This window comes from Corythoichthys intestinalis, chromosome 14 (genome assembly GCF_030265065.1).
Source record: "Corythoichthys intestinalis isolate RoL2023-P3 chromosome 14, ASM3026506v1, whole genome shotgun sequence".
Lineage (NCBI taxonomy): Eukaryota > Metazoa > Chordata > Actinopteri > Syngnathiformes > Syngnathidae > Corythoichthys > Corythoichthys intestinalis.
In genome coordinates, this window is record NC_080408.1 from 26,797,212 (window position 1) to 26,813,478 (window position 16,267).

A 16,267-nucleotide genomic window follows, 5' to 3' on the forward strand; every position below is an offset into this window, starting at 1 on the left:
GATTCTTGACAAAAAAATTAAATTTCATATCTTTATGTTTGAAGCCTGAAATGTGGCGAAAGGTTGCAAGATTCAAGGGGGCCGAATACATTTGCAAGGCACTGTACATAGCAAGTAATGAAATAAGTGCTCGTTTCAGACCCAGAAATAATTGCATTTTATGCTCTCCTAAAAGTTGTGCTATGAACAGGTTTGTGTTGACAGATTTATGCCTGTACTGTATATAACCAAGACTATTTGTATGATAGATGACTGGCACTCAAGTATAGTTCCTGAAGAGTGGTCAAGGCTCCAGACTGCGGCCAAATGGTCGCATTAGGCGACTAAAATTAGAGACAGTACGAGTATTTTTTTCATCTTGCGTGAGCAGTAACGTGTTTTTTGTTGTTGTTGTTGTTGCTGCTGCTGACAAACTCCTTCGCAGTTAAATCCTCTAGTTGGCGGCAATGTAACGAGCTGGTTTGCCAAGGGAAAATACAAGAGAAGAAAAAGAAGGTGGAGGTGGGCGATATGTGGAGTGGGTTATAATTGGGGTAGCGGAAAAATTTGACAGCACTTGAACAATGGTGAAAAGGACAGTAATTAACTACTTTCTTTCCAACAAACCCGCCGGCACATTTTAAAAAGGAGGCCGACGAGGGAAATGAGTCCAAATCAGGGGTTCGATACACGGGACGCAATGAGTGATGGCGAAATGCAAAAGTCATCGCTACTGAGCTGAAAGCCAACACACGGGGCCCGATGCGACTGCAGCGGCAAGAGACACACACACTGCCCTCTGCCTGTGCGTCATTACTTGTCTCTTATTAGCTATGAATTTGGAGGGACTTTTAAAATTTCCGGTCTTTTCTGAGCGCCAACAACTGATACTGCTGCTTTTTTATTTACACTATGTCTACAAAATCATGCCGAGAAGTATCATAAAGTATGTGCTGGTCGCACACTGCTAAAATGATACGCTTCAACATGTTGACAAAGTGCGACGTGTGGATGTCAATTTCCGGGTTGGCCAGTGTCCTCGCTGTGTTACGTCGATCAATAAATCCGTTGCTGATTTGTTGTAGTGCCAGGTGACAGCAACAGAAATCGAACAAAATTCCCATGTTAACCTAATTTCTAAGCAGTATACAGGTTGATGTCAAAACTGATAGAGAATAAAATATAGATTGATAAGTTTTGTCGTTTTATGAATTTATTATGAACATATCGGTTAAACAGTGGAAATTAAAGGAAAACTTTGCATGTCGATTTACAGTATGCACACCTGAATCTTCTGCTTGCGCCCCTGGAGCCACTGTGGTCCTAGTAAAAAATATTAATCTGGAGCCCTGGTGGTGCTGAAATAGCCGGTATCGAGAACAGGTGATCTGTCTATCCAGTCACACATGGAATCACATGGGCGCTGCTTACTCCCAGGGGCTATAATTTCCTCCTGCTCTTCAACACCAACATTCTAACCTTAGGAAGCAAATGGCTGACACCTCATTTTTCCTTTTTGTACCCCTGCATTTTCAATCCTCTTTCCTTTTCCCTACACTATGACCTTATTTTTCCAATATATGCTTTCTGTGAAAGGAAACTGGTTACCAGCTGTTGAGACCCACTCCAGCTGCCTATCCACCCCTCCCCTCTCTTGCAACGTTCCCTCCTCCTTTCTCGCTTCCTCCAGCTGCTCAGGGTCCCAGTAGCAGATGGGAAATCAGGCATCATGACACGAATAAATTATCTCCATACTTCAAAAAGTCACAGCGAGGAAGAGTGTGTGCATTTGCGAATCTGGATGTCATTTCTGCAAGAGAGCTTATGCCTCAGAGTATATGTATGTATTTAAACAGTATATATACACACTATATGAAATCAATTGAGCATTGGCTAAATATGCCTAGTTGCCTATAAGAATCAGCAAATTTAACAAGAAAAATGCCACAAAAGTAGCTTGACACATACACAAGCACAGAATGGTTGTGCTTCACATGGAGAGGGGGAGGTGCCATCACTCCCAAGTCCACTTGCATCAGGCGAATGCTAATGCCCAGACACACATCACACCCAAGCACTGCAAGGTCACACATCACGCTAAACACTGCACACAAACACCTGCTGACACACGTAAATAGAGCCACCCAGACAAAACGGGGGGTGGGAGTGACAAGCAAGGGAAAACAGAAATAGAGACGGGGAGAAATATTTGGGTTCAAAGGGACTTATCCCTCATTTAAAAGAAACCACTTTCAAATTAGGTTGTGACAATCTCATTATTGGGACTAAATATAAAAGTTCTTTAAAACAAGTGAATCTAAATAAATATTGTACAACTGGCGGAAAAACTGACGGAAATGGCCATAAGATTTTAAGTCTCACATAGGTAAAATAGGAAGTAGGGCTGGGCGATAAGGCCTTAAGTACGTATCACGATAAATTGAGCAGATTTACCTCGATAACGATAAATGACGATAAATTCACCCAAGCGGACTGTTATATAATTTGAAAATTTGAATCAATGCATGGAATACAAATCAACCGTTTCTCATTAAATTTATTTAACCAGCTTCCAATTTAAAAATTGCAAATGCAGTCTAAACATTAAGTATTTAAAAAAATCTTGTAAACAATAAGAATTCTAGTGTGAAAATTTATAACAGCTTGTATGACTTGAAAAATGTACAACATTATAAAAATCAACATGACGACTGTGCAAACATGTTATTCTAACCCAAATGACTTGCAGCTTTAACAGTACACTTCAGACAACTTATTGGTAATGGCTGCTGTGAAATAATTATTCAAAACAAGTGTTTACGTCAAGGTTTCAGTTTTTTTTTCTTCTTTTCGAAACATTTTTTCAATACATGCACCCCCCTACACAGACACAACAAGATTAAAGCTGTATTGCTCTGATGCAAATAAAACATTTAGGTTTTATTATGGCAGAATAAAGCAAACACATACAGAAAAATAGCTGTGGCCATTAAACTGTCGTATTATATATAGGCTTCACTATTGGATTGTACTTTATGTTGAGTGCTTTACCATCATGAAACCTTTCAGAGAAATCACACAGAGATGCCAAATAACGCGATATGATGATTGCTACATGAAGTCCCTTCCAAGTCTACTCATTAATTTCAGCCTTTTCGACAAGGTTAGAGCCGCTATCCGACTCTTTCACGTTCATCTGTAGCCGCTGTTAGCCGCTAGCGTTAGCCTGTGGTTTGGCTACCAGAACAAAGCACTGAAAGCATCCTCTCCTGATATCGTGAGAACCAGGGAGGACAGCGGGTAAAAGTCCGTCTGGAACCAACAGTTTACTTAATGTCGGGTGAAAGTTTGGCGAAGCTAACTTAAGCCCGACTCCATCCAGTTTACTTGTGGCGTTAGCTGCTAGCGTTAGCCCACCGGGCTTCTGTTTGTTTGGCTTCCTGAAAACCACGTGACTCCATACGTAAGCACACTGTCTGCTTTCTTAAAGGGGAATGAACATAGCCGAACAACACAGCGTCAAAGCGGGATAAAAAGACTATATTTTCTTGTTTTATTAAATTACCGAATTTACCGACATGGTCAAAATTACGTCGGTCATCGTGAAGAATTTCGGTGACGGTAAATTTTCGGTTTACCGCCCTGCTCTAATAGGAAGGATTGTACTGATGAAGCAGCGGGGTTCATGAGAGAGGGACAGCCTTTAGAGATTGTCAGCCCCCTCCTTCAACTATCAATTTACCATGGTGAAGGGATTTGAGTATATGTCTCAAAATTACAAGGAGTCAAGTTTTCAGGGCTGTAAAGCATCTGGTAGCATTATCTCCCAGTGCAAAATAGGCCTAGGAGAGGATCCAGATAAATCTAGTCAAACTTCAAGAACGTACATTCATCAAGATATCTTCTGCTGTGACTTGTAGGTGGACGTCCACCAAAACAGCATGATATCCCTTATTATGCTATCATATTTGCCACCAAAAGTCCTTTGTGTGGGGAACGTCCCTTTCCAAATATACACAACGTTTGTTTGCGTGCTGCACTTATCATCATATTGGGCATATGAGGCACTATAGTGCCTTGCTGTTAACTGGAATTTACACCGAGCATTTCAGCTCAGTTGTGATGGCATTATATCAACTATTTATAATGTGCTTTTCATAAAAAATAAAGGGTGGGGCGGAGGACTTATTTAAAATTGGCGCCCTTAAGCGATGGTTGCTCTGAGGATGGTAGGGATAGACTTATTTGAGAGGGTGGGGCTTAAAGTTTGGTTCTTAACGTGCGTTTTTATTTTGGGTTTATTTTTCAGGAACCCCAGTGAGCATCATGGAGTAGACGAAGTTGGAACACGCTTTTGCTGTTGAGGCATTTTTTTCAAGCGGTCGCTCATTTGTCGAACGCACATTCCGTAGACATTTCAATATTGCACCCGTGGTCGTGTTTCTGGCCAGCAGTCGATCGTTTCATGGGTAAACAACTTCAGGGAACCGGGTGATGTTAAGAAACCTGGCTTCCCACGAACAGCAAGGCCACTTCAAAACATTGACAAGGTGAGACAATCTGTTTTGAGAACTACCCGACGGTCTGCCCGCAAACACGCATTCTGCTCTTGGGATGTCTGCTCATTCTGCGAGATGAATCCTCCATGAAGAATTGAAATTTCATCCCAACAAATTGGCTATGGTGCAGAAACTTAATCCACGCGATTTTATTGCTCGCTTGAAAAAATTGCCTCAACAGCGAAAGCTTCGTCCACTTCATGATGCTCACTGGGGTTTCTGAAAAAAAAAACGCAAAATATATAACGCACGTTAAGAACCAAACTTTAAGCCCCACCCTCTCAAATTAGTCTATCCCTACCATCCTTAGAGCAACCATTGCTTCATGGTGCCAAATTTGAGCAAGCAAGTTGCTCTGCCCCACCCTATATAACTCAAAATGATTCCACCTATCTTCCTCACCTCCGTGAAGCTGCCCCCCCATCAGACGCAAATTTACAGAAAAATTATGTCATTCATTCATATGTGTTATTGTTTTTTAGCTATTTACAATTCTTTTATAGGTCAATTTGAGGTCAACCAACCCCCAACTTGATTAAAAATAGCTAAAAATTGTGTCAATCGTTTGTGCTGTAAAAAATTCCGTTTGTGCTGAACAAACGAATGACATAATTTTTCTATAAAGTTGAGTCTGACGGGGGGCCAACTTCACGGCAGTATCTTCCTCAACTCCATCCGAGGTCAGCTGGTGTGGTCACCATCTCCAGCTGCGGAAGCCAAGACTTCGCTCTTCAAACCACCTCATCTGGCTCCTCTTGAGGCAGAGAAGAACTGCCTCTCTTTTGAGCCACTCCCAGATAACAGAATTTCCCAACTTTCTTAGAAGGAAGAGTATCTTTGCCTGGCACGGCCAGACTGTTCTCCCTGTATTTTTCAAACACTGAGAGAAAAGTCTGGGAACCAGCCCATTAATGGCCTCTCGAGCAGGTACAAAATCAATCGACAAATCAGATTTGTTTATTTGCGTGACGTCTTCTTAACGAGCAACGTCACTCTTGCGCGTCGGAAGTCGTCTCCACAACAACACAGATGGTGAACAGGAGAGCCGAGAATATGTTCCAATCCACGGTAAAATCAGTTTTAAATTACTAAAAAGACATCAACACGAGTCATTGACAACAGTCTGTCTCGCGCTAGCCATGTTGAATAAACTCCGCTCTCCTCGTATGTTTACTTCAGCGCGCAAGTCCCTCGTCCTGCCCTCGTCGTTTTACTAACATCACGTCTGCCCGTCGCTGATTGGTCCACTCCGCTGTCTGTTTGCTGTGGCTTGCCTGGAAATTGTATCCGCTGAATGGTGGCCAGACTCAACAGCTGGAACAGCGGTGAGTCTGGTGTACCAGGCAAAGAGCATCTGTGATTTGGTTCTTTCGGGCAAAATGATAGCGGGAAAGTGATTTGATGAGCTCCGGCCTTCCCACGACAGACCAATGCAGATACTACACCATCCAGCTTATCAATCTCACCAGCAAATGTCAACAATCAGCAAAATACCAAGATACTTTAACTTTTTCCACTGGAGAAGGATCTCATTTCCAGAGGCCGCTCCAGCCTTTTCTCATTGAAGCCCACGGACCAAGAATTGAAGTTCTGAATAATCAATAATTTGGCCAATCAAGAGTATGAGCACTAGCCAAGTATTCCCTTTAAAGTTTAATTCTAAAAGCAAACGGACATTTTGGCTGGCAAACGAAATTATGGAATTTGCAAATGTAATGTTTGTCGGACTTGGTGATATTTTCATCAGTATTGGATACATTTTCATTTTCTTTCTGTGTATGCGTTTCTGTGTCTGCAATACTCTTTATAGCGTTCCTGTTGTATACCATCTATCAACTGCCTAATCAACAATGGAAAGGTAAATTCGATTAGTGTTAACCAAAGTGAATGGCACAGTTATGAACCAAAAAGTGCTTGACAAATTATTGGAAAGATTATTTTTATATTTAGATATTTGGTTTATTTAGCCAACATACTGTATGTCAACGATATTCATATAAAAAAAATATGGACAACATTACTGAGCCATTTCTTGGAAGCTGCAGTCAGGGCAAGTTAGATTGTATAGCAGCTCGCTGACAGCATTCATAAGAGGGGGAAGGGTGAGATAGGCATGTTATATGTCAACTAGAGTGCCGCACGCAACAGCGTGTGCATGTGTGTGTGATGTACAATAAAGGTCACACCACAGTGCTCTGGCAGCTCTGTGACCTTGAGCGGCTGACGAAAGCACACGTGCACGTGTGTGTGTATAAGCGCATGTGTAATAACCATGCTTAGTGAACAGATGGAGCTTAGAATACGAGACATACCATAATCACGACTGACTGACCAGTCAATCCGCATATGCATGTGTACGTATGTTGTTGCGTGTTTTTTAAACAAGTGCATCACAAGAATCACTAATGGCTGTGACGAACAACAGTGAGGCTGATATTCAGACAGTTAAAGGATTCCATCAGATAGGATACATCTTATATCCCCAGGCACATTCACCATCTAATTCCAGACTACAGTGTTGGTTTATGCGAATTTCTGAGTGACTGTTGATTGGAGGCTGCAGGGCCTGCAGGCAGCTAGTCTTGGGATAGCACATGCAGTAAGCCCAGGCATGAACCAATGTTACCCAGCAAAACAAGCATCTGGGTCAGGAGAACTGGATAAATTGAGTGTGATGACTTAAATGTCAACTTCAAATCACAGGTCACAAAGGCTAGAGGTAGGGTGGGTGATGGTAAGGAGGAGTGGAAAGCTGTGTGAATGAGACTGCAGAGGAAAGGGGATTGGATCTGGGTATGTGAGACCACAGGGCTCCTATTGTGTGTGAATGGGTCAATGGAGAAAGGAGGCTTTGAGCAACTAAACAATCTAATGGAAGAAGAGGGAACCGCATGCAGCATCGATGGTGAAAAAAAAAAAAAAAAAAAACTACACCAGAAACCATATTGCCACTAAGATGTCTGCCTTAGTCACAGATTCCAATGGAATAGGGCTTGGATGTCACCTCCAGAGGTCCTTACTTATTTTCTGCACGCGCTTCCTCTTAAGAGGCACCATGGGGTCCTTTTCTTCCTCGCCCTCTCACTCTTACACAAACTATCTCCCCGAACATCTGGCTACATAACAATAATGAAAAGAAATAAGACTGGGAGCGAGACCTGCCGAGAGAGCGGAAATAGAGGAGACAGGGAGGAGGCAGAGACAGGAAGGGAGGTTTCCTCTAAAGAGGTGGCGGTGAAGTGGGAGCACGGGGGAGGAGAGATTATGCTGGTGGCGCCTCTATGCATGTGTGGTAGACTGTGTATGTGTGTGCACGTGTTTAGAAAGATCCCTACAAACATACATGGGAACACAACCACACATGGCCTAGAGCAGAAGAAAAATACCAGACTCTCTCACCAATATTAAGAAATACACACAGGATTACAAAAAACAGCGCCCCAAGTACTGCTGTGTTCTCAAATGTCACATACTGTATACATAAACACATTGAACTTTCGTTATAATCCAACGTTAATACTTTACCCACATACAAATATTTATATGCAATTGTAAACTTATATGAGACAAAAAAAATCAGTGTTGATACATATTAACCACATTTAAACATTTGATTAAGACTCACCTGAATATTAGGCACTTTCTGAGGGGTAGTCGGGGGTGAGGAGAGTGGGTGTGAGGCAGAAGGCGGTGCTGCCCAATGGTGGGAGGCCTGGTTGTGGGGAGGGGGTGTGCTGTGTAGTGGATGGGAGGACAGGTGAGTGTGCGGCGTCTGAATATTTTGGGTAGGTGGCATTAAACCATGGTTCATGGGAAGGGCTCCATGCTGATTGACAGACGGACCCTGGAAACCGACAGCAGAAGGCTGCATGGGCTGGCCGCTTCGAGGGGCTTGTTGCTGGGAATGGAGGATATGCTGTTCTCCCACTTTGCTGACTGGTGACTCATGAGGCCCTGAAAACAGATAGGGTATTCATTACTGGACAACAAATTAGGAAGAAATAATCTTCTCAGACTCAAATTATAAATAATCTTAGTGTAGGAGAAAGATGGTAAATTGACCCTTAGTTTACCTTGTGGCTGGAGTGAGGGGCGATTTGGACCAAGTTGGGGACCACGATGTGGTCCCATGTTGGGGTACATCTGCCCTACATTGGGAGGTACACTGTGGGTCTGCTGGTGTTGGTGGGGTGCAGACAACGATGTTTGCGGAGGTCTCTGAGGATGTGCAATAGAATTAGGTGTAGGCTGCAGAGTTGTGTATCCAGTAACCTCTGTGGGAACAGCTAGTCCTGCACTGGGGGGCCTGACCTGTTGGGGTGGAGGCGTTGGGGTTCCCAGAACCCGCATGGGGGACATTGATGAAGGAGAGGGGTAGGATCCCTGAGCTGGGGGAGCAAGGTGGGATTGGGCTTGATTTGGAGGCTGGGAGTGGCTAAGGGGGTGCATAGGCGGGCCTTGTTGCCCTGCCGGCTGTGGCTGCATTGGGACAGAATGTGTCTGGTGGGATGGTCCAGAGGGGTATCGCTGCCCAGATTGCCCAGAAGCTGTGCCGGATCCCTGATTAAACCTTTGGCCAAGCTGTACAGGTCCCATAGCTGGGCTGGCATTACTACCCACAGTAGCATTGGCACCCTGGCCAATTCCAGAACCCATGGCACCATACTGGGCTTGATAGCCAGGGTACTGGCCACCCCCAAACCCACCAATGCTTTGCTGATGTTGATGAGGGTGTGGAGGTTGTCGCGAAGGAGAATGTGGAAATGTAGTTGTGTGGTTCAAATTGGAATAGCCTTGACTTTGTGGCTGTGGGTGTCTCATTTGACCGCCCACCATTCCAACATGTCCCATGTAGTGAGAGGGGTCTTGAGTAGGTGTGTGAGCCATGTTCTGTGTTGGGTAATGTTGGTTTATTCGAGCTGGGTTGGATGTGGGTTGTCCTTGCATCCCACCGTAGTTGCCTTGAGACATTTGGAAAGCTCCCATCTGGTTGGGTCCACTCCCTGGTTGTGCTGCTGCTTGATGATATGGTGATCTACTTTGATGCGGTTGGCCCCAAACACCAGCTCCACTTGCTCCAGCCCCAGCATCACCTTGGTAACCATGATGGGAGTTATTTGAGTTGGATGGGTTATTATGATAATGAGAAGCCATGCCATTCATTGTTGCATTGACATTTGGTGGCCCCTGGCTCGGACCATTCTGAGACATCATTCTTCCTGCAGGAGCGCCGGCCTGGTCATAGCCTGCATAGGTGCTGTGGTCATAGATTTGGCCTAATTTAGGTTGTGCTGGCCCACTACCAAGGAGCATGCCCTGGTGGTAACCCCTGTTTCCCTGGTGTTCGTGGTTGAGAGGGGGATTAGTCTGCCTGGGTAGAGTGTTGGATTGGCCTGGAGTAGGCTGCTGAGGAAAACAGTCTCCTATACCATCTAATCCATCTGAGAACAGCCCTGCATCGTCCGCAAATAAACTCAACATCCCTGGGTCCGCCATGGCTGGGTGGGGGGCCCACAGATGGGAGGTGTCTTGTGCAGGAAAGACCTATGCTGCTGGCTGCCACCTTGCTATTCCATGGTTATTTTTATTGGTTCCTGAAAAGACATAGAATGGGAAACACAATTTTAGGAGCAAGCACTACTATACAGTAATGCTGTAAAGGTAAACACAGAACTCAAGGTTGTTGACTGCTTCAATGAAATACTTAAATTCAGAGATGGGTAATGGTGCGTTACATTGAGTAAAATTTTGAGAAAAATGTACTTATAAGTTTAGTTTTACCACAGGGTTTTACGATATATTGTACTTTTACTTGAGTAGATTATGAAAAAGAACACTATTCGTACTCCACTACAACCGTTACCTTTTTCCTCTTTTCTCAAGAATACCCAGAGATGCCCACAGTGACTCTACCAGTTTCACCAATGAGACACGGAAACAATAATCACATGACTCATTATATCAATCAGATGTAAAAATACGTACAATAACTTGACCACACACTAGCTTGCAGTCACAAGAAACCCTGTGAGTCCCATCACGCCAGTTTGATCAATTCCGTGGCATTTTTTAAAAACGACGTTAAAAAAAAAAAAAAAAAAAAAAAAAAAAAAAAAAAAATTCACAACGCGCACCCGTCAATATTTATCGAAAGTGTGGATTTCAAACAATCTCCCATTTTTTATTTGGCACCGGAAAGACCACAGAAAAACGGAGATCTGATTGTTTTAATTTTAAGGCAGAAAATATGTTTATACGTGCAAGAGTGAGCAATAGAGAGCGCCCATGCTCTTGGAACGAGATGGCTGATGCTTCATTCCTGTATGCCTGTTGGCTACAGGCATCTAACTGACTGAAATGAAGACTGGCATTTGACTGCCTCTAAGAACATGAGTGGTACTTGTGTCTGGCTCCCCTGAGTGATCGGCTGCTACATATGAATGAGGACAATGCAACTTGGAGCGATGATGTGTATTTATTTAGTTAATGGGTTTTTGATCAAATATTTTTGAGTAACACCTCTTTATGTATATATCTTACATTAAGAACAACTGTGGCTTATACTTAAGTGTGGCATATATATATATTGTTCCTTAGATTTCGTCAAATTTGGGCGGTGCTGCTTATATAGTCAGGTGCACTCTGTAGTCCGGAAATTACGCTACTTGAATATATTTTTATACATACATTTATTGATATTTGTTGAACTATCAGAATCATACCATCACATACCTACAATAATCCTTGGGCTTTGTGTTCTGTTACATTTTTACTGTACAGCTTATTTACAGAACCCAGACTTTGGGCTGTGACTGGTATACTGACTACTCACTAACAAGCCTCTGGCCGTGTGGCAAACCACCATCAGTTTGCGTTGACAATGTACATACCTCATCGCCTCTATATTACCCTCTCTAGGAAGAGAAACATATCCCCCTATACCACACTCCACTGCAACTATAAATGGTATAATTTGGCTATAAAATTGTTATAAGTACCATATTTTTCGCACTATAATGGACACTTAAAATCCTTTATTTTTACCGCCAAATTACCAGTGCACCTTTATAATCCACTGTGCCTTATATACAGTATGAATTGTAGTTGTACTTGATGAACTCAAGCCTATTTTGTTGGACCATAACTGTATTAAGCTACTCCAGTAAAGTGCTCAAGACACTCATTTATCAAACCCAAGAATAAAACAATAAAATAACACATACATTACTAAATGAAACAATTAGAAAAGATAAAAACAAATAACAAATGCTATACATTGATGCAGTAAAGAGTCTTATAATCAGGTACGTTTTATGGACGAAAATAAACGTATTTATTGGTGGCACGCCTTCTAGTCTAAAAAAAAAAAAAAAACGATATACAGGTAGGAAGATTGTTGGCAATATTCAGAGTCTAGCTCATGTTAGAGGACATTAAATATTAGGGCCCATCACTGTCCATTTCTAAAACTATTAAAAAAAAAAAAAAAACTGTTTTAGTACCTGACTTTTAACCCCGGGTAAGACAACCCTTTTAATGTCTTTTTTTTTTGCTTGCTTGCTTTTGACATCAGTACTGATGTTGTTCCTTTCTTTAAATAATGAACCTTTTTGTCATATAAATTGTCAATTATTGACACAAGAGAAAAAACAACTGGAGCACTTTTTCTGCATTTGAGGAAGGTGGGGAGTCGCACTTATCCCACTCGGATGGTCCCAGTAGAGACTTCAAAGCAATCCAGGCAAATGTAAACAAAGATGCTTGACGGTGACGATTAGTTGTTTTTTTTGGGCTATGTAAAGACATTTTGACCTCCAGCAAACCTGCCTTTTCATAAGCGAAAGTGGAGGAAAAATTACGGTTGAGATAAATCGCACACACTGTGACTGCCTTCTTTAGTTACATCCTTCCTGAAAGGCAATATAAAAAATATAAATTCATTAATCTAATTTACTGTATAGGCAATATAAAAAATATAAATTCATTAATCTAATTTACTGTATGAGAAAAAAATACATGACATCTCAACCAAACTTGATTTAAACTTCATTATTGTGTCATTAATAAAATTAATTAATTAATTAATTAATTAATACATTGTGTTGACCACCATTTTGTCTCGCGACATCAGATTAAAGCAACTCGTGAAGTGATCAGGACCTCGGGGCCCACTTTTCCTGTTCATGTTTTCCATGTCTCCCTCCTCCAACACACCAGAAACATGATTGTCATCAGCAAGCTCTCCAGAAATGTCACCAGAAACATGATTGTCATCAGCAAGCTCTCCAGAAATGTGTGTTAGGGGAGAGAGACATGGAAAACACGACAGGATAGGTGGCATTGGGGGCCGGATTTGGTGAAACCTGCCTTAAATTGTCTCACATCTCACAGACTGCTGGCAACACGTTTAGAGATTGTAACCACCGGCCTTCTCTCATCTCTCACAGTGAAACCAAACACAAAGTAGAAAAGGTAAAGTTCTTGTGTAAAAATCGACTCAGTAAAAACTAATTTAAAATTTATTCAGTTTTTTTAACAGCTGTAAAAAATGGGGAAGACAAAATAACGTGATAGCAACTACTTAAAATACAAGCAAAATAGTAATAATAGTATACAAGAAAAGTATAGTGGTAATTTTGTTGCAAAAATTGAGTGCTGCTCTCAATGTGATGTAAATTATGATAGCTATACTAATTAGGACCCTCAGTAGTAACCAGTCCATCCAATATGGCAGCTGTGGGGAACACCTTTCTTGAAATATTAGGGTTTCCACTGTAAATTGGCGTATGGCCCGGCAGTTATCAAAGTCAATAGGATGGACGTACTGGCACGCAGATGCAAAATTATCTAAATTAAAATTTACTTTAGTAAAATTATAGATTAAAAATAAAAAATTACAAGGTACACAAAAAACTACTCAGTTACAGCAACGTTCGTAAATGTAATTCATTGCTTTCCACCCGCCAGGGAAAAGACAAAGCTACTTTAGTGAACTTGCGTACCTTGCGCAACCATTTCAGTCCATGTTGGGGTTCTCCAGTTCCTTTCTGGCAAAGTTCACACCAACACGTGCATAGTTTGGCATTGAAGCCCAGCTGTCACTGTAAAGGGAATTAGGTGAATGGTCAGTGTGCCGCATTACATGCCAAATCTCATCATAGGATGAGGCCTTCAGCATACTGCACTCTCCATTCTATCAGACAATCATCATGATGCATGCGTTGAGTCTGGAGTGGTTTGATACCAAATTGATTATTTATTTATTTGCATTTAAATGAGACAACTGCTTTTCAAAGTGGAGATTTCACTTTTTTGTTGTTGTTTTTTTTAATGAAATTAGCTTTCGAGAAGAACAGAACATGATGTGGCACCAGTAGTGTGAACAACCAGTGCTACATAACTTCAGCAAACCTTCTTACTCTCAATTTATTGGCCAATGACTGTTGATCACAACAGACCAAATGTTTTCTTTTTGAAATCTTACTGATACTGATGAATAATGATGTTACACCTTAAAGATAGCCTGCTAGTGAAGTTCATCCTTCAAAACCAAGGCTCAGCCCAGTTCAATTACAGTAAGCATACGATCTGACTTTCTTTGTATGTAGTCCTTTATCATGTTCATTAAAGCTGGGTGTACAGTGTGCAAACATAAGCTTGATTTCTAGTTGGCAAACTAACTTTAGAGCAGAAGGTCAAATTTGAGCAGATTGTCATCCAGTATAGCGAAATATTTTTTAACAAGCCTGCCAAATATGAATGAGTAATAATTTTAAGATTACGATACAATTCGAAAATTATTTTTAAATAAAAATACAGCACCCGTATATCTATTTATTATTGTAAGTCACTATGAGCCCCAAACAGTCAAAAGTGTACCATAAAGGTGGCAAAAACAGATTTAAAATCACATTTATGGGGAAAGTCTATTTTCCAAAAACCGAAAGTAGGCATGACATCAAAAAAACAAACAAAAAAAACCAAAACAAAACAAAAAAAAATCCAAGTTTAGTGCTGTAGCCATCGATTATTTTAGTAGTCGATTAATCGATTAACTAGTTAGTTTGAATAATCGGGTAAAGAAAAACAAAAAATTAAAATACCTAAGCTGAGCCTCAAACGGGTGTAAAAAAAAAATAAATGAATGAGGATCTAAGACCTAAGTACAACAACAGAACAATTGGCTAACTTACATAGCAAAGGTCCGCTAGCTTAAACGCTATAAAATGCAGTTTTTTCTCTCCAATGCTCTTGATAAACGGTTCAAACACATATTCCCACAAAAAAATGGCCAAATATACCAATAAGCTGAATTACGAATGCATTTAAAAAACATTAGCTCAAACAAAAACTTCACTTATGTTGGTCTTAACAGGGAGCAGCTGGATTCAGCCATGTGAAACGAGATGTCATATTCACTGTTGCCACTAGAGGGCAGTGTATCCACCTAAATCAATTAAACTAAAAGCAAACACTTACAAAACAAACCATTACGCCACTTATCACGAATACTCAAAGCAGCAAAATTTAATTCGAATCTTTTTTGTAATCAAATTACTCAGGTTTAGGAGTGGGAACCTCTTGGTACCTCAAGATACGATATGCAATACAAAGCTTACGATAACAATGATCTCACGTTATGGCGATACAACGATATATTGGTCAGGAAATCAACCTAAGATATTCTACAAAACGACTAATGAACAGAAAAACAAGCTTCTGTTGTGAAATGGAATGAGTTTACTACTAGTAGAAATCCAATCCATTTGAACTTCAAATGGATTGAACGTTTATGGCCATCAGTGGCAGCCAATGCTAGGCAACGAGGTAATTTTGGGGCATTTCAGATCATTACTTTATTGATTTTGAGTCACTTCCTGTTGGTTTTGGGTTATGGAACAGGAAGTGGCCCAGGAATCTCTCAAATGAATCGGCAGTGTCTCAAACGCAACAGGAAGTGACCTGCAAATGCACTAAAATGAACAGAAATTGACTTGGAAATGGCCTGAAAATCAGAAAGAGACTGTGAATGCTCTGATTTGGAATGAATGAATGTTCGTTTGACCCTCCAAGTCAAAATGGATTGGGCATCGAGCGCCATTAATGGCAGCCATAGAGTTAACTGAGAAACTATTATAGTTGATTTTGATAGCAAATTGTTTGCTCGATTCTTGGCAGGTGCATATCGATAACCTTTTGGGATACAAAGTATCACGATATATCACCATTTTGATATTTTGTCACCCCCCTACTCAGGTTAATCAATTATATTATAATAACAGCAGAATAAAGGGTTCCGCTGCTAGGCAGCGCCAGGAGTAATCTGTAAAGCGCGTGCCTACTCATCGATTCTCGTGCTTCGGTCTGCTAGCATCATCTGGTGAGCTTCTCATCAATGGCTGAGGTTGATGGCCGTCCTACATCTTCTGCATGTCTCACACTTGCCTGGCCATTTTCAAACTTTTTGATACATTCATACTCTCGTTTTGGTAGTGGATTGTTTCCATATTGTGCTGAAACACTGCTCTGAATCAGACCCGATGCACCTTCTGACAGGCATGTGCCGGTAACCATTTTGAAGGTATAAACAGATTTTAAAAAGTCAGGGTATCAGATCCTGCAACAACTTGCCATACCGGTAATGAGCTATGCAATAAGGCAATACGATCGGCCGCTTGCAAACTAGACTTAACAATTGGAGCGCCATTGCAAATGAGGAGAGCCACAAG

At 41.4% G+C, this 16,267-nt stretch overlaps 1 protein-coding gene across 5 annotated transcripts in view; it reads right to left on the bottom strand.

Moving 5' to 3' along the window:
* The window catches only part of chd7 (chromodomain helicase DNA binding protein 7), a 142,086-nt gene that overhangs the window by 81,031 nt on the left and 44,788 nt on the right, over positions 1–16,267 (bottom strand). For all 5 annotated transcript variants that reach the window (XM_057857362.1, XM_057857359.1, XM_057857358.1 and 2 more), the window contains 3 exons: positions 13,541–13,639; positions 8,612–10,132; positions 8,164–8,492 (listed from right to left, as the gene is read on the bottom strand). In XM_057857362.1, the coding sequence (XP_057713345.1) occupies positions 8,164–8,492; positions 8,612–10,034 (1,752 nt within the window). In that variant the 5' untranslated portion in view covers positions 10,035–10,132; positions 13,541–13,639. Of the gene's footprint in view, positions 1–8,163; positions 8,493–8,611; positions 10,133–13,540; positions 13,640–16,267 lie in introns of those variants that run through there.